Source organism: Diospyros lotus, chromosome 10 (genome assembly GCF_014633365.1).
Source record: "Diospyros lotus cultivar Yz01 chromosome 10, ASM1463336v1, whole genome shotgun sequence".
NCBI classification, from domain to species: domain Eukaryota; kingdom Viridiplantae; phylum Streptophyta; class Magnoliopsida; order Ericales; family Ebenaceae; genus Diospyros; species Diospyros lotus.
The window spans coordinates 22,548,904-22,567,496 of record NC_068347.1 but is presented as its reverse complement, the minus strand read 5'-3'; the positions used below and the strand labels follow the sequence as shown (position 1 = coordinate 22,567,496).

At 38.7% G+C, this 18,593-nt stretch overlaps 1 protein-coding gene across 3 annotated transcripts in view; it reads right to left on the bottom strand.

Moving 5' to 3' along the window:
• Positions 1 to 1,368: 1,368 nt before the first annotated feature.
• The window catches only part of LOC127811975 (DDRGK domain-containing protein 1), a 38,453-nt gene continuing 21,228 nt past the window's right edge, over positions 1,369 to 18,593 (bottom strand). For 2 of the 3 annotated variants that reach the window (XM_052352200.1, XM_052352202.1), the window contains exons 8-9: positions 1,720 to 1,931; positions 1,369 to 1,576 (exon numbers count right to left, since the gene is read on the bottom strand). In XM_052352200.1, the coding sequence (XP_052208160.1) occupies positions 1,726 to 1,931 (206 nt within the window). In that variant the 3' untranslated portion in view covers positions 1,369 to 1,576; positions 1,720 to 1,725. Of the gene's footprint in view, positions 1,577 to 1,715; positions 1,932 to 18,593 lie in introns of all 3 variants that reach the window. The other variant, XM_052352201.1, reaches the window with a different exon arrangement.

The following is an 18,593-nucleotide window of genomic DNA, read 5'->3' as shown; positions in this document are numbered from 1 at the left end:
TTAAATAATTTTAAATTAATTAATTTTAATTTTTTTTAAGTATAAAAAATTCAACACTTAAGATGATTTAATACTTAAATTATGTGTATCTTTAAGTAATTCAATAAGATAAATTAATTAATTTTAAATTTTTTTAAGTATTAAAAATTCAACAAGATGATTTAAAATTTAAAATTAGTTAAATTATAATTACTTAAAATACAGATATTTAAAATTTATTTATTTATATTATTTAAAAATTTAATTATATTTGTTATTTTTTATATTAATTATATTTCACATTTTAAATATATGTGTGAGAATGAAATCAATGATATTTTAAAAAACGAGTAAAAAAATTTAAAAGGTCTAAACTTAAAAACATAAAAAATAAATACATTAATAAAAAACATAAAAAATTTAAAATACATTCGCATCTCGCGGTGTGGAGGTTTGAGAATCCTCCGCACCGCAAGGTGCAGGGCTTGTTGAGACCCCCACGCCTCGCGGTGCGGAGGTTTCCATGGCCACAGCCAGGCTTTTGTGTGTTAGTGTGTGTGTGATATATATATATATATGTGTGTGTGTGATGGGTTTATATAGAGAGAGAGAGAGAGAGAGAAAGTGTGTGTGTGTTTGTGTGTGCGTGCGCCTGTGTGTTTGGCGGGGGGTCGACCGCCATGGCCGACCCAACAGCTGAGTTCATGACCGCATGTATGTGTGTATATATATATATATATGTGTTCGTGTGTATATGTTTGTGTGTGAGAGAGAAATAGAGAGGCGAGCGAAAGCTGACAATTGGAGAAGAAAGTGAGTTGTGGAGGAATAAAATAAGAATTTTAAAATTAGTGTAGAATTTTATGAGATTTGAGTTATGAAGAGTAAAATTACAGGTTCTAAATAGAATTTCCCAAATAATATACATTTAGCATGATTAGTCTATAAATGATAGTCGCAATTGGATTCCTGTTCATGATGATGACAGTCAGACTCCTTTCTCAAAGGGAGATTTACCTTTACCTTTACCTTCGCATTGCTTAGAGAGATCATCATGGGAACCTCCCATCAAATCATCTTGTCTCTCTCAAATTACGCAAGTAGTTGGCCGGAGGCTGAGGACGGACCCGACCCTGTTACCACAAAATGAAAAATTCCATAATTACACAATAATAACACTTTCTATTAAACGTCTTTCATCCCCGGAAAGATATGCCATCCTAGCAGGCAGGCTAGCACCATTTTCATTCAACACGGAATGAAAAAGTTCGAAGCTGCACTTGCAGACAACTCTAATCCTCTTGGAGGAGAGAACTGGAACTGATTGTTGCTTAAAGAACTAAAAACTCATGAATAAATCAGGGATGAATTCCTATCCTTCCTTCTCCCTTGACCACAAAATAACTGGATTTGAATTTCTTCTTATAAACAAAAAAGTATCAGTTTACAGAGAGTTTCAGTATGACGTCTATACAGGAAAGGTCAGTAGATATGATTGGAACTAAAAGTAAATTTGTCGGAAACATTAGACCCGTCAAAACCATGTCAGTGAAAGAGTCGATGTTTCTTTCATTCAACTTCAGCCACGGGTCCAAACCTGCAAAAATCAAACTGTACATATTACCGAGCTTTCACTCAAACGCTGTTATATTCATTGCAGAAGCCGAAAAGGCGAGCCCACAATGCGCAATGCAGGTAAATCAAAATGTTTTGGTATCCAGATGACATGAACTCACATACATAGAATTAAGCAGCAGTGATCTCCTCCAGGCTGCCCATTTCCTCAACAAACTGGGTCTTTGGTTCCAAATCTATGAACTGGTTGGACTTGCTAGCTAAGTGCGATATGCTAACCCTCCCTTCACGCTTGATATAATCAGCAACAGCTTTCATTTCTTCCAGTGAGATGTATATGTATTTTCCTCTATCATCCATGACACCGGATAGCCGCCCTAAAAGAAACATTTCCAGCATTTCATTTACCCATGAAAGTACAGCAATTTTTAGTAAAAATATACTTCATATGTAGTCCATCTATCACAAGCAATAACAAAGTTGAAGGACGATTTTACTTATTTTGGCAATTATAGGGGAAATACAAGATAAACATATAGAACCTTTGCATCCATATAATTCAAAGCAGTTTCAACTTAATACATAGATGTCATTTGGCAGAGCCTAAGAAGCAACAATAGGGTATTGAGACAACCAAACACAGAGATATAGTGATTTGAAAAAAGAAAAAAAAAATACAGAAACAGCAGGGATACGACAGAAACTAAAATAAAATTTAAAGTTGTCAAAGCAAGAGAGAGAAATCACAATCACGCAAGCACGATGGGATCAAACTAAGTGAAGTGTATAAAAGATGAAAACCTAAAGACACTGATACTAGAGGGGGCGATCAAAGAGTAACAAAAAAAGAACGTTTCCAAAGCTATTAAATGAATGTGCATAAACAAATATTAAACCGGGACATCTTAGAGGTCATGTGACACAGCTTTTAGCTTTCTTTTTTATTTTGTATTCAATTTTCGTATTTATTTAAAAATGAAAACTTGAGGCCCTGTTCAATTGTAGAAAACATTTTCTAGTTTTTAACTCCAATTTTATAATTAATGAGTATAAAGTTGAAAAATTAGAAAATTGAATTTTCTATTTTCTAATGGGAGATTCAATTATTCAGTAGAAAATTGGAGTTGAAAAACAGAAAATGCTTTCTATAACTGAACAGGCGCTATCATTTTGAAAAGGGATATATATAAATTAGCTCAAGCAAGAGAAAGAAAAATAAGGAATCTAAATCAAGTGAAATGCATAAAAGATAAAAATCAAAATGTATTAGTGAATGAGAGAGCGATTAAGGAGAGATGGATATAGTATTTCACAAAATTATTCAATAATGGTGGGGACACAAGAGTTAGGTTGTGATATCTTAAAAACTCCGAAAAGAACGTGAGCTATACATTTTATCAACACATAAGTTCAAATGAAATAAGACAAGCATTAAAAAATATGAAAAATTATAAGGCGGTGGGATCGAATAATATACCAATATAAGCATGAAAATGCATGGGAGAAGAAGGCATCTCCTAGCTAACGAAATTATTTAATGCGATCCTTAAATCAAAAAAGAAATATGATACAAATACCGAGATGCACGAGATCCCCCATGATGTCCCAACAACTAGCCACAGATACAAATACCGAGATGCATATAAAATAGGCAAGATATGCTCAAAAGCAATAAAACATGAGATGTAACCTCTCAACCCCCTTACACGGGCACAAGGTATCTTCCTTACTTGCCATGTATGAACCCCTCGGCTTCCTTACACAAGCTCGAGGTAGTCCCCTTACACAGGCCCACGTGGTTAGCCCCCTTACATAGATTCTCGTGGTAGTTCACACGATAAGCCACCAACTAGCCACAGTCACCAAAATGACATGATGTATGATAAAGCAGAAGGAATATGATATGCAAGCCACAAGCCATGGACGAACGCTATCATGGTCAAACTCGATGAAACAAAGTAGAAAGGATATGCTCGAAACAAAGGGAATATAAGATGTAAGCAACAAACCATCCACAAATGAAATCAAGAGTGATCAAGAGGAAGCAAGAAGCATGAACAAAAACCACTCACCTTTGAGTTCACTAGAAAATACCGTTTACATGCAAATCGAGATCGTTTATTGCCAAAACATGAGTTTTCATAAGGTAAATGTCAAATATATTTATATGAAAGTGTGGGTATTGAAGTAAGGGTCATTGGTGCAAAATTTCAAGAAGAAAAAAGGCCGAACGCGCCCTGGTAAGGGGCCTCACGCGTTGCCACGCGCAGCCCTCATGCGCAACCTTCGTTTTTCGATCATAACTCGGTCGTTTTAACTCCGATTGACCCCTATTTTTTCCTATAGCTCCCTTTTTCAATGCTTTATAAAATTATAACAAAAAACCAGACTTACCTCGCTGTTTTCTGACTAATTTGGCCCGAACTCCGACGAGGTGCGATTTTCCGTCGAACCTTCGTATAACCTTTATTTCTCCACCAAATTCAGTCTCGTTTTTTGCAGAACCTCCCCCTCTCTTTTAAGAATAGAATCCTCACTTAGAAACCTCTCAAAATGACCTCCCTTTTTCTGCTTTTGGTATGGCTAAATTCCTTCCCTTAGTGGCTTATTTATAGAAATGCTCAACTAATCCCATTTCGCCACGTGTCGCCCTTAATCATAACTCATCATTATTCTCACCATCCTTTGCCACTTGGTGCCACAAGATTAGGCTACTTGGCCTTAAGATTTGAGCCTCATAATTGCTCTTTCATGTGCTCTAATCCCATGGTGCCAAGTGTTATCTAGATCATCATTACTTAACTTTGGAGATTTGGCTTCATCATGCTTACGCCACTTGGCTCAATAGGATTTTGACACTTATCCTTAAGATTTGCACCCTAATCACGATTTTTCTCCCCTTATGACAAGTGGCCCTATAGATTTGGACCTAATCATGACATATCAAACCTCTCGACGAATAGTTTTACACTACGTGTCATTGGGAGTTGAGCCATCATCATTCTTTTATCTCATGGCGCCATGTATTCCTCGAGATTTGGGCCGCCATCATTACTTTCATCTTATGGCGCCAAGTGTCCCTTAGGATTTGGCCATCATCATTATTTTCATTTCATGGCGTCTAGTGTCCCTTGGGATTTGGGCTGCCATCATTACTTCCACAAAATTTCTTTTCCAAGAATTACATATGCATCCCGAAACCCTTAAATTTTCATAAGATATTTTATTTATTTAACAGCAATAGCTTACAAAATTTTTGGGTATTACATTCACCCCCGACAGCCAACGTAAAACTTAGTCGAATCCAAAACATGAACTCTAGACAAATTATGAAAAATCGTTTGGGCGTGGGCGTAACCCTTCATAGCGACGCGCTACACTGCTCGCGTGTAGTGTCAAGTGAGCTAGGGCCGCTGCATCGGCGCCCGGATGTAGTGACAAATGAGCAAGGGTTCCCGCATTTGCTTGGACGGATGTGGGTAAAGAAGTTAGTCCAAAATCAAAATCAAAATCAAAACCAAAATTAAAATCAAATTCAAAGCCAAAGCCAAAAACAAAATCATAGATTATGGATTGGGTCATGAAACATAGAAACATTAACAGGCAAAGGTATGGAAGTGGTAGATGTGATGATTAGGAGAAAGATTAATATTATGTGCCTTCAAGAGACGAGATGGATAGGGAAAAAAGCAAAAAACTTTGTCAGAAACTGGATATAAAATATGGTACACAAGAAATGATCGAGCAAAAAATGGAGTGGGGATTATTATGGATAAAAGTTTAGTAGATGAGGTAGTGGATGTAAAGAGAATATGGGATAGGATTATTATGGTGAAGGTTATTCTAGGAAGAATGACTATGAATATCTTTAGTACATATGCACCATAAGCGGGGTTAGGTGAGGAGATAAAAGTAAAATTCTGGGAGGACCTAGAAGGATTCATACAAATGATACCAAGAGGATAGAAAGTGATTATAGGAGGTGACATAAATGGTCACGTGGGTAGAGACGGAAATAACTATAGAGAGGTACAGAGAGGGTATGGATTCGGAGAAATTAATAATGAGGGTAAGTCTATTCTAGATTTTGCAATGGCATATGGGTTCATCATAACCAATACTAGGTTCAAAAGACGGGACGAACACTTAATCACATATAAAAATGGCACATCAAGTACCCAAATAGATTACTTCCTCATGAGACAAGAGGATCGGGTGTGTTGTAGAGATTGTAAGGTGATACCGGGAGAGTGTTCGACTACTCAACATAGACTTCTAGTACTTGACGTCCAAGTAAGAAATTGGAAGAGAAAAAACCACATAAAACAAAATCCAAGAATCAGGTGGTGGGATTTGAAAGGGGAGAAACAACTAATCTTCAAAGAAAAATTAAGGGATAGAAGAGAATGGAATGGAGAAGGACAGACAAACCAAACGTGGAGAGAAATGGCTAATGCCCTGAGAAGCACAGCAAAGGTAATGCTTGGAGAAACAAATGGTAGAGCCCCTAACCTTAAGGAGTCTTGGCGGTGGAATGAAGAGGTACAATTGAAAATTAAAAATAAGAAAAATTACTATAAGACTGTATATCAATGCAACAATGAAGAAAATCAAAAAAATTATAAAGAATCGAAAAAGGCAGCAAAAAAAGCTGTTAGTGAAGCAAGGTCAAAAGCATATGAGAATCTATATAAACGACTTAATACAAAAGATAGAGAAAGTGATATATATAAACTAGCCAAAGCAAGAGAAAGAAAAATAAGGGATTTAAATCAAGTGAAATGCATAAAAGATGAAAATTAAAATGTATTAGTAAATGAGGGAGCAATTAAGGAGAGATGGAAGGAGTATTTCACAAAATTATTCAATGATGATGGCAACACAAGAGTTAGTTTGGGACATCTTAATAACTCCAAAGGGAACGTGAATTATACATTTTATCGACGCATAAGTTCAACTGAAATAAGGCAAGCATTGAAAAAGATGAAAAATCATAAGGCGGTTGGACCGGATAATATACCAATAGAAGCATGGAAATGCATGGAAGAAGAGGGCATCTCCTGGCTAACAAAATTATTTAACGCGATCATTAAATCAAAAAAGATGCCAGATGAGTGGAGGAAGAGTACTTTGGTCCCTATTTATAAGAACAAATGAGATATTCAAAACTGTGAAAATTACAGAGGAATTAAATTAATGATCCATACCATGAAACTCTGGGAGAGAGTAATAGAGCAGAGGTTCAGAAAAGAAACAGATGTCTCGGAAAATCAGTTTGGTTTCATGCCTGGTAGGTCAACAATTGAAGCTATATACCTACTGAAGCGCTTAATGGAAAGGTATCGGGATCATCAGAAGGACCTACATATGGTGTTTATAGATCTAGAAAAGGCCTATGATAGGATCCCTAGAGAAGTATTATGGAGGGTTTTAGAGAAGAAAGGAGTCCGAATAGCCTATATACAAGCTCTTAAGAACATGAATCACGGTGCAGAGACAAGAGTCAGAACATGTGAAGGAACCGTTTAAAATTACAATAGGATTGCATCAAGGTTCTGCACTAAGTCCCATACTTATTTGCTTTAGTAATGGATGAACTCACTAAAGATATTCAGACAGAAGTGCCATGGTGTATGCTATTTGCAGACGACATAGTTTTGGTAGATGAAATAAAAGAAGGAGTGAATAGTAAGCTTGAGTTATGGAGAAACAATTTAGAATCTACGGAATTTAAATTAAGTAGAAAGAAAACATAATATATGGAATGTAAATTTGGTAAGAATGCAAGAGTAGAGGATGTTATAATAAAATTGGAAGACCAAATCTTACAAAAAAAATACTACTTTCAATATTTAGAATCAGTGATTCAAAAAGATGGAGAAATTCACGAGGATATTACACATAGAATTAAGGCAGGTTGGCTAAAATGGAGAAATGCATCGGGGGTGTTATGTGATGGTAAAATTCCATTAAAATTGAAAGGAAAATTCTATAAGACAGCTATAAGACCAGTCTTGTTGTACGACTCAGAATGTTGGGCAGTCAAATACCAGCATGAGTAAAAGACGAGCATAGCGGAGATGATGATGTTAAGATGGATGTGCGGCCATACAAGAAAAGATAAAATTAGAAATGAAGTAATTCGTAATAAAGTAGGAGTAGTGCTAATAGAGGAAAAGATGAGAGAGACTAGACTAAGATGGTTTGGTCATGTGAGAAGGAAACCAAGAGACGCTCATGTGAGGAGAGTTGATGAAATGAAACAATTGGTCAAAAAAAGAGGTAGAGGCAGACCCAAGAAAACTTTGGGAGAGACACTAAAGTTTGATATGAAGTGTATAGACCTCAATGAAAATATGACAAAAGACATAAATATATGGAAGTCTAGAATTCATGTAGCCGACCCCACATAGTGGGATAAAGGCTGGATATGTTGTTGTGGTTGTTTACATTCACCCCTGCTTAAAAGAAAATTTCGTCCTCGAAATTCCACTTCATTCCTCAAAACTCACTCAATTTTCTCTTTCTCTTCCCAAACAAATTCTTCAAAATCATGGTGTCTCTAGAACACCTTTTCCCAAGAGGTATTATTTTTTTCCTCAAGACTCACATCAGAATGGATAACATACCTGGCTTGATGTGCCTCGTCCGATATGCTTTGCCGTAACTCTTGACCTCAGGCACATAAATTCTATCTAATATCCACAGTCAGGGTTTTTGACCCATTCCCAGTTGTTAACACATGACCATACCTTCGAGTATTCTAAAATAGCTTGCCAGATTTGTTCATCAGAAGAGAGCAAATCGCCAGACTAGCGACGTAAATAGACGTTTTCTTAGGAAATCACATCCACTAATAATGGGCTAAGAGCCTCCACCCAGTCCCTGTTCTCATGTTATCAGAACAGGCTATCAGAGCAAGCTCGTTCCCACATTAGCCACAACGTTCATCCTCCCGAGATGGTACTGGATCATACAACCACAACCCTTCGAAAACTCTATCTGTTGTCTCTACCCCGCATTCCAATCCTTCTGAAGAACAAGTACCCCAAGCAATCATGAAGATCTCAAACTTTCATATAGTGCTGCCAAAGCACGCCCACTACTGCATCAGCATCTGCATTAACAAGGGCAGAGTTCAGGATAATCAAATCAAAACTAATTGCTCACAATTTCTGGGGTGTATGATAATCTACATACCAAACTGAAGGTCGGGTCGGTAACTAGAATAAAATTTCCCTTCCCCAAAGGCCAAATATGGGAACCGCAATCCCATTGCTTGCTATTAAGGGAAAACACATTTCCTAAACAAACCCGCAACTCCTCACATGCCCATATCGAGGAAAACATACCACTCATAGTTACGACCTATCCCGACCCATGTATGCAATTACCATTCCATCACCCCCTTTCCAAACCTCCGATTCCCCAAGACCACTTAGCACACGATGCAATAGTCACACTCCTGGTACCGACACTTTCTCATGCTCAAATTCTCTCGAGGAGAACAAGTCAGATATTGGTTCATAAATACAATCACAAACTAATCTAAGTATGATTTGAACACCTCAATCATCAACTCACAAGGGTTACAGGTGCGTTAATCCAAATGTCATCACCAAATACTCATAATAATTCGTAACATGATCTAGAGCAACCTTGCCACACCTTCCTCCTTAATCCTTAATTACATTCCTTAAAGCCACAAATCATACTCGAAGTTACAATTAACACTCATTAACTCACAACTATCTAACTTAATACCCAAAAATTTTGTAAGTTATTGCCGTTAAATAAATGAAATATCTTCCGAAAATTTAAAGGTTTCGGGATGCATATGTAATTCTTCGAAAAGAAATTTTGTGGAAGTAATGATGATAGCCCAAATCCCAAGGGACACTTGGCGCCATGAGATGAAAATAATGATGATGGCTAAATCCCAAGGGACACTTAGAGCCATAAGATGAAAGTAATGATGGCGGCCCAAATCTCTCGAGACACATGGCGCCATAAGATAAAAGAATGATGATGGCTCAAATCCCAATGACACGTGGCATAAAACTATTCGTCGAGAGATTTTGATATGTCATGATTAGGCCCAAATCTCTAGGGCCACTTGTCACAAGGGAAGAAAAGTCGTGAGTAGGGTGCAAATCTTAAGGATAAGTGTCAAATCCTATTGAGCCAAGTGGCGTAAGCATGATGAAGCCAAATCTCCAAAGCTAAGTAATGATGATCTAAATAACACTTGGCACCATGGAATTGGGACACATGGAAGAGCAATTATGAGGCTCAAATCTCAAGGCCAAGTGGCTTAATCTTGTGGCACCAAGTGGCAAAGGATAGTGAGAATAATGATGAGTTATGATTAAGGGCGACACGTGACGAAATGGAATTAGTCGAGCGTTTCTATAAATAAGTCACTACGGAAGGAATTCGGCCATACCAAAAGGAGAGAAAGGAGGTTATTTTGAGAGTTTCTAAGTGAGGATTTTGTTCTTAAAAAAAAGGGGAGGTTCTGCAAAAAAAAGGGAGTGAATTTGGTGGAGAAACGAAGAAAATATGAAGGTTCGACAGAAAATTGCACCTCGTCAGAGTTCGAGCCAAATCAGTCGGAAAACAGCGAGGTAAATCTGGTTTTTTGTTATAATATTGTAGAGTATTGAAAAAGGGAGCTATAGGAAAAAACGGGGGTCAAATCGGAATTAAAACGACCGAGTTATGGCTGAAAAACGAAGGAGATCGAAAGTTGTCCGAAAACAGGGACGGCGCGTGAGCTTCACGCGCTGGGTGAGGGCTGCGGGTGGCAGCGCGTGAGGCTCCTTCCCAAGACGCATGAGGGCGCGTTCGACCTTCTTTCTTCTTGAAATTTTGCACCAATGACCCTTACTTCAATACCCACACTTTCATGTAAACATATTTGATAGTTACCTTACGAAAACTCATGTTTTGACAGTAAACAACCTCAATTTGCATGTAAACAGTACTTTCTGATGAACCCGAAGGTGAGTGGTTCTTGTGCATGCTTCTTGCTTTCTCTTAATCACTCTTGGTTTCATTTGTGGATGGTTTGTTGCTTACGTCTTATGTCCCCTTTGTTTCGAGCATATCCTTTCTACTTTGTTGCATCGAGTTTGACCATAACAGCGTTCGTGCATGACTTGTGGCTTGCATATCATATTCCTTCTGCTTTGTCATACATCATGTCGTTTTAGTGACTGTGGCTAGTTAGTAGCTTGTCGTGTGTGAACTACCACGGGGGCCTGTGTAAGGGGGCTGACCACGTGGGCCTGTGTAAGGGGGCTACCTCGAGCTTGTGTAAGGAAGCCGAGGGGTTCATACATGACAAGGAGGATACCTCGTGCCTGTGCAAGGGGGCCGAGAGGTTATATCTCATGTTTTATTGCTTTTGAGCATATCTTGCCTATTTTATATGCATTTCGGTATTTGTATCTGTGGCTAGTTGTTGGGACATCAAGGGGGATCTCGTGCTCTTACGGTGAGTTATCATGATAACTGCGGGACATCACAGGAGATCTCGTGCTCTTGTGGTGAGCTATGATCTCGTGCTCTTGCGATGAGCTACCCTGATAACTGCGAGGGTGATTGCAACACTCTGACCTTACTACCACATGGAATGTTTTTATATTGACATGATCTTGGGAGATTTCATTCTTATTTCTGCATATTTCTTGGCATAACTGCATATTGTTCTTGCATGCATTGTTCCTGTTTTGTACCACTCACTTAGATGTAACTGTCTAACTCGGGTGTTTCATACCCCTGGAACATTCAATGTTCCAGGTATGTCAGATGTGACAGGTATTCCAGGTTCCAGTTCGAGTAAAGGCGAGGAAGTGGTGTTGGGTTAGTTTTTAAGTTTTGGAATTTTTTTACGAAATCGCTATTTATATTTGTAAACCAAGCGTAGTATTTGTATTTCCAATATTGTACTGTAAATAGCAGCTAAGATACTTAAAGATGTATGGCATTTGTGTGCGGTTTTACGGTTGTACTGCAAATTCTCATGTATTCATAAGGCTGCTATAGTTTTTTGATACGTTGGTGCGTGACGGATTTTTATTAAACTTGTGGAAATCCTAGCTATTTAGTGTACTCAAGTTCGATCCTTGCTTCCGTTGATAAAGGATTTCCAATAACGCTAGTGTGTTGTAAATAGCCTGATTAGGTTGTATTTAGCTTCATTGTATATTTGAAAAGTGGGGCGTTACATAATCTCTGTTGTATTAAGAACTTCAGGCTTTCATGATCTGTCTGAATAATAAACCTTCCTCCTTCCAAGTAATGTTGCCACTTCTCTATTGCCATAAGGATTGCCATCACTTCTTTTCCATAGAAACTGAGACCCTGGTGTCCGGGGGCTAGGGATTGGCTTAGGAAAGCTAAAGGCCCGCCTTCTTGTGAAAGGACAACCCCTATGCCCTGTTTGCTAGCATCAATCTCTAGTACGAATGGTTTGCTAAAGTCTAACAGACCTAGCACTAACACTTCACTTAGTGCTTTCTTTAGTTGCCTTTTGCCTCCTCAGCCTTAGGGTTTCACTTAAAACCTTCTTTCTTTAATAACTTCGTTAAGGGCTTGTTAATCAGTTCATAGTTCTTCACAAATCACCAATAGTAACCAATGAGCCCTAGGAACCCTCTTAGTGCCCGAATGCTGGTGGGTTTAGGCCATGACACTACAACCTCAATTTCCTTGGGGTCAATTGCCCCCTCTAGCCCTTGAAATCACATGCCTTGGATATTTCACCTATTTTTGTGCAAAAGAACACTTTTGACTGTTTGATATACAATTGGTTGAATCTCAAGATCTCAAATGTAGCCCTAAGGTGGTTTAAGTGTTGATCAAATGAAGGGTTATAGACTAGGATGTCGTCAAAGAAGACTAACATAAATTTTCTGATGTGGGGTTCAAAAATCTAGTTCATGAGGGCTTGGAATGTGACAAGGGCATTGATTAGGCCAAATGGCATAACGGTGAATTCAAAATGGCCATGGTGAGTCTTGAAGGCTATTGTGGGGATATCTTTTGGATCCATCCTAATTTGATGGTATCCTGACCTTAGGTCTAGTTTTGAGAATATAGATGTGTTCTTGAGCTCATTTAAAAAGTCTTGAATAATTGGTATTGGGAATTTGTCCTTAATGGTGATGGCATTGAGTTGCCTATAATCGATACAAAAACGCCATGTACCATCTTTCTTTTTCACCAACAGGATGGATGAAGAAAATGGGTTGTGGCTAGGTCTAACAATATCTCCGTTCAACATTTCTTTAACAAGTTTTTCAATCTCAAATTTGAGCTTAAGGGGATAACAGTAGGAGCTAATGATCACTGGTTCAACATTAGGTTGGAAGGGCATTGTGTGGTCTAGGGATCTTTTGGGGGGTATGCTCTTAGGTTCTATGAAGAGGTCTTGATATTCAACCAATAATGCATCAAGACAAGCCAATTCATGTACCTTCCAGATGGCTATAGATGGTGGACTTCCATGTTCAGGACCCCCTTCACTCCCTTCCTCCAGCTGCTCAGTTGCTTCAATGGAAAATAACTAAACTACTTGGGACACCTTCCTTCTAATTAGTTGTTGTAGTTTCTTCCCATTGATCAACTTGCATGTTCCCAATTCCATATTCCCCTGCAGCACCACTCTACTGTCATGAACCTAGGGCTTAACTTAGGATCAGTTTGGGAATCAAAAGAATCCGATTCAGCTAAGGCTAAGAACAGAAGGAAATTATGGGGAGATTTGAAAGAATGAGGGGGAAATTAGAAGAAGTGTTAGGGGGATTAGAAGAACAGAAAAGGAGATGAAGATTAAGAAAGGCCGAGAATGTGGAGGAGAAATCAGATTTCAACTCATTAATTCATTGATAAAGAAACAAACCCATTACAACAACCTTATATAGGCATATTTGCCTTCTAATAGCCTAGCACATGCTCCCATGTGCTTCTAACCACTTGCTAAATATATCCTAACAATTATTATAAACCTATTATAAGATTATCCCTTTATTATATTTCTATTACAATATTGACCTTCTATTACTCCTAGGAACATGACTATTCCCCCCTCTTTGAGAGAGTTCTTGTCCCCAAGAACTTGTTGCAAGTAACCATTACTCTTCATCCAATTCCAGCCTTCTCTATGTGGATCATCCTCCTTTCTTTCTACTTCTAGATCTCTTCTTCGTCGTTCTTAAGTTCTCATCAACTAGAACAAAAATGATAGTTATTGCAATCAAGGCTGCATCTTTCTTCAAGGAGTAACAGACCATTTCCCTTGGGTTTGCAATAGCTACCAAATTAAGATTGTTAGTACCTATAGTCTGAGGATCCAATATGATGCCAAATCCCATCAATATGTCCACATCTAGTGAATTAATGAATTTAACCGCTTCTTGTTGCAGGTAGCAGCTAAAACCTGCCACCTTAAATCCTTCAAATGATGTTCATCCCGAAATTCACCCATCTGACAAGTTACCACATATGCTCCCCTCCTCTCATCATCTTCAAAATTGACAGCAACACGGTGGCATCGTTTAGGATCAGCAAGTCTTCCTTCTGCTAGTGTTGTCTTCCTCTTATAGTTTGATAAAGAACCCTCCGCGTTATCTAATCCTTCAGTCCATGCATTAGATGCCAAGGGTAACAAGTTGGCCTTGGTTTCATTGGTCACTTGATCAAATACTTCCCAGCTTTCCTCTTGCAACCTTTTGGTAATAGCCCTTTGATGTATTAATTCTTCTTCTATCTTGTCAATCTCAGTCGGATAATTTTTTTTCAACTCCAAAAACTCCTGGCTGTCTCCCGTTATCTCTATCATCCAGCTAGTTGCATCATTCAACTCTAGTTTTGGCCTTCCATGAGTATCATTCGGAACATCCTCATCAGGAACTTCTCTTCCAAAGGAACCAATGTGTTCTTTTAATTCTCCTTTTGCCCACACACCTTGTACCAAACCCCCACAAATGTTGCTATTGCTGCCAGCACTGTCATTATCGTCCCCTTTCTTGTCCATTCCACCTAGGCCAACATACTTCTTCCACTCCACATTGGAGGTATGCAATGAATTTGCTTCCTGCCTCCTCAATTTCCCCTTCGGTTGCTTTATTTTAAGGAATTCATCTTTGTTAAAACTCTCGCGATAATCATCAAAGTCTTTAGCAGGGAAGTTGTAATGATACTTCTTAATCAGTATCATCGCAAACTCCTCCAGCTTCTCACGGAACATACGGCCAAATTCCTCGCACTCCTCATGAATCCCACTCCTTGTTCCTTTGTCCCTTCGGCTAAACTTATTCTCAAACTTCTTTCCCTATGTTTGATTCTTCTAGCTACACTGCTCCTTATCCTTATTGCCACCAATTGAAAATGCAACCTTCTTCGGCTACCATTGAGGCTCCATTCCAACTAAAAATGAAGCATTCTTCTGCTGCAATTGAGGCTCCAATGGTCTCCTATGTGCACTGCTCCCCTTAGCCGATTTTTCACAATCAACATACTTTAAAGAGAAAGGAGCTATATACATACTGCTTTTCTTCACCTCTCTAATTCAAACAAAATTAACAAGAATTCAAAGTTGAAATTACCCTTTGTTTACCTTACTAGCAACCTAGAATTTTATTGGAATTACTGCCTGCGGAATTCCTCTTCACTGATTCGCTACTCAATCCCTTCATCGGAGCCACGGACAAGTCGCCTTAAGCCTTCTCAATCTGGGCCAGAACTGTTCATCAACCTCCTACCACCCAATCAATCTTGCAATCTTGGACTTTAGCCTCTTATAATTTGGCCGAGACCTTATAGAATTTAGCAGCAATAAAAGGAATCGAAAGCTGGGTAGTGGCCGAGATTTGTTGCTAAGGAGCAACAACCAAGATCGCCTGGGTTTGCTTGCCTCTATCACACACACACAGCGACTTCGATCCAGTCGGCGCCACTCGGCACGTTGCACGACTCTGATGGTACTCACGTTTCTTGAATTTCGCGACCGAGAGTCACAGTGGACTCGTCTTCAATACTCGAACTCAAATCTACTGAAATCATGAAGGCTGAGAATTAATCCTTTGCCGAGAGCCCACCCAGACTCACTGAAATGCTAGAACTCACTGATTCTTTCAAAATCATTGCTTGATCAATCCAAGTTCAATTCCTCCTTGAACCGATCACCACCCAATCACTATCCACAGGCTCCAATCGTGAATCCTCCTGGCTTGCTTGCCTTCAATTCCGGACAAAATTGGAGCCTTAGCCGCGAGCTGTCAACCTCTTGCACTGATCGCTCTCTATACAGGATTACAACGGATTCAAGATTGCCCAAGCTCTGTGTGCAATTCTGAGATTCAATGACTGCCCCCAAACCTACTTCCACTTCACCATAGTTATTAAAGGCGCGCCTAGTTGCAAGGTGCCTTAAGGCACCAGTTTAACGCCTCGCCTGAGCTGAGGCGAGGCGGTTTCAGCAAGGCACTCGCCTTGCAAGGTGAGGCGCAGAGGCGAGAGGCGCGCCTCATGAAACCCGCGCCTGCATCCTGCCTGCATCCTTTCTTCCTCTCCTCTCCAGCATCCCCTCTTCTCAGTTTCAGCATGTATACATCACTATTTATTTACATTTCTTTAGTTTAAGTAAATGTCCACATTTTCTTTTATTTATATTTTACCTTCCATTTTCTTTAATACATAAATGTAAATAAGAAAGTACCCCCCATTTGGATTCAATAAAAATATCTAAAAAATCAAAATCCATAACAATAAGAAAATAGAATTTTAATTTTTGTACAAACTCAAGATTTAACAATTTTACCACCCCCAAAATACATACCTACTATTTCTTGAAAAATTCATTAAAAATCATTTTAACAACAATGAATATTAACTATCAAAATATCGGGAGATAGTTTTTCAAAATGAAAACATTTTCTTATATGTCTCCTTATAATGCCCTAATCTTCCAGACTTAGAAAAAATGCGCTAATCTTCCAGACCTAGAAAAATAGCATTTTTCAAAATAAAAGTATTTTCTTGATTGTGGACTTGTATTGTTTATTGATTGTGGAGAATACTAAAGCTATTCCAAAATGTCCTCCATCAATAAAACAAGAGATTGGAGAGTACATGCAAAAGAAGAAAAATAACAGGAAATCAGGGATGAGCAAAATATGGCACCGTAAGATGATGATTTTCAATTTGGTGAAGGGTATGATGATGATTAAAACTTCTTTATTGATTGTGGACTTGTAGTGTTTATATGTTTGTTTAGAACTTTGCACGATGATTGGTACTTGTTTGAGTTTGAGACTTTAAGTTTGAACTTTGATGATGTTTCTAGTTTAGAAATTGCATGATGAATGAATTAACTTTGATGCTGTTAGTTTAGAATTTGAAGATAATGAAACATTAATGATATGCATGTGTTATTATTAATAATTTGATAGTTTTTTATAATTTTACAAGATTTTGAGTTTTTTTTCTAAAAGGTGCACCTCGCTTCGCAAAGGCGCCCAGGACCCTTTGCGCCTCGCTGCGTCTCGCGCCTTTTAGAACTATGCACTTTGCGCCTTCCTTTCTCACCAGAATCAGCGCCTTTGTCTCACCCAACCGTCTAATGGCCTGATGCTACTTCGTTTTTCAATTCCGACTCTAGATCGTGCTCCACCACATTCCGAACTTAATCGACTCTGTATAACGTCTTGATAATTGCTTGAATTACAGCACCTATGAAATCATTTTTGGAATTCTTCTTCACCTTCAGCTGAGAATTGTAGGCTCTACTTCAAATCGGCTTGTTTACTTCCAAAATCGGATCGGATAACTACTGAATTTCAGAACTCACAGTCAACGAACGACTGCTCTGATACCAATTTGTCATGAACAACTGCTCTGATCAGTTTGGGAATTGGAAGAATCCGATTCAACTAAGGCCAAGAACAGAAGCAAATTAGGAGGAGATTTGAAAGAATGAGGGGGAAATTAGAAAAAGTGTTAGGGGGATTAGAAGAACAGAAAATAAAGAGATGAAGATCAAGAAAGGGCGAGAATGTGGAGCAGGAGAAATCAGATTTTAACTCATTCATGGATAAAGAAACAAACCCATTACAACAAGCTTATATAGGCATATTTTCCTTCAAACAACCTAGCACATGCTCCTATGTGTTTCTAACCACTTGCTAAAATATATTCTAACAATTATTATAAACCTATTACAAGATTACCCCTTTATTATATTTTTATTACAATATTGATCTTCCATTACTCCTAGGGATATGACATCTACTTCCTTCCTTCTCTAGGGTCACCTCCATTTTATTGAAATCGAAGCTGATTGGACTTACTACCCTCATCCAATCGACCCCAAGCACAATGTGATATCCTCCCAACTTCAATAGCCTCAAATCAGCTTGGTACTCTTCCCCTTGCATTTCCTAACAAAATCCCAGGCATGCGGATTTGCTAATTACTCTACTTCCATTGGCTACTATCACGGACAGTGGGTGTGTGCTGGCCAATGGCCACTTCATCCTCTTAGTTGTGCTCTCGTCGATGAAATTGTGGGTACTCCCACTATCCATCAAGACCATCAGGGTGTTGTCTTGCACCTTTCCCTCTATTTTGATAATTTTACTACTGGCCATTCCCTTGATTGCATATAAGGAAATAGCCCCCTTCCCTTATTCATCCTCTTCTTCTATCATTGCCAACTCTTCCTCCTTTTCCTCTTCTTCTCTGTCCAGTAGAAGCAACTACTTCTTGCACTGGTGCTCGATGGTATATCTATCCCCACACTTGAAACATAGTCCAGTAGCCCTCCTTTGCTCAATGAGCTTGTCCCTCTGTGGTAAACTCGAATTAGGGACTAAATTGGCCATATTCCTCACCCCAGTTCCTCCTCTAAAATTCTCCTTGCTCTGCATCCTTCCTCCTGATAGCACCATTCTTGGCTTAACCCTTCTCATTTGGCCCCTCTGTTTCTTCATTAACGCTTTTACCATTAATTCTTGTAGCAAGGCATCCTTTGT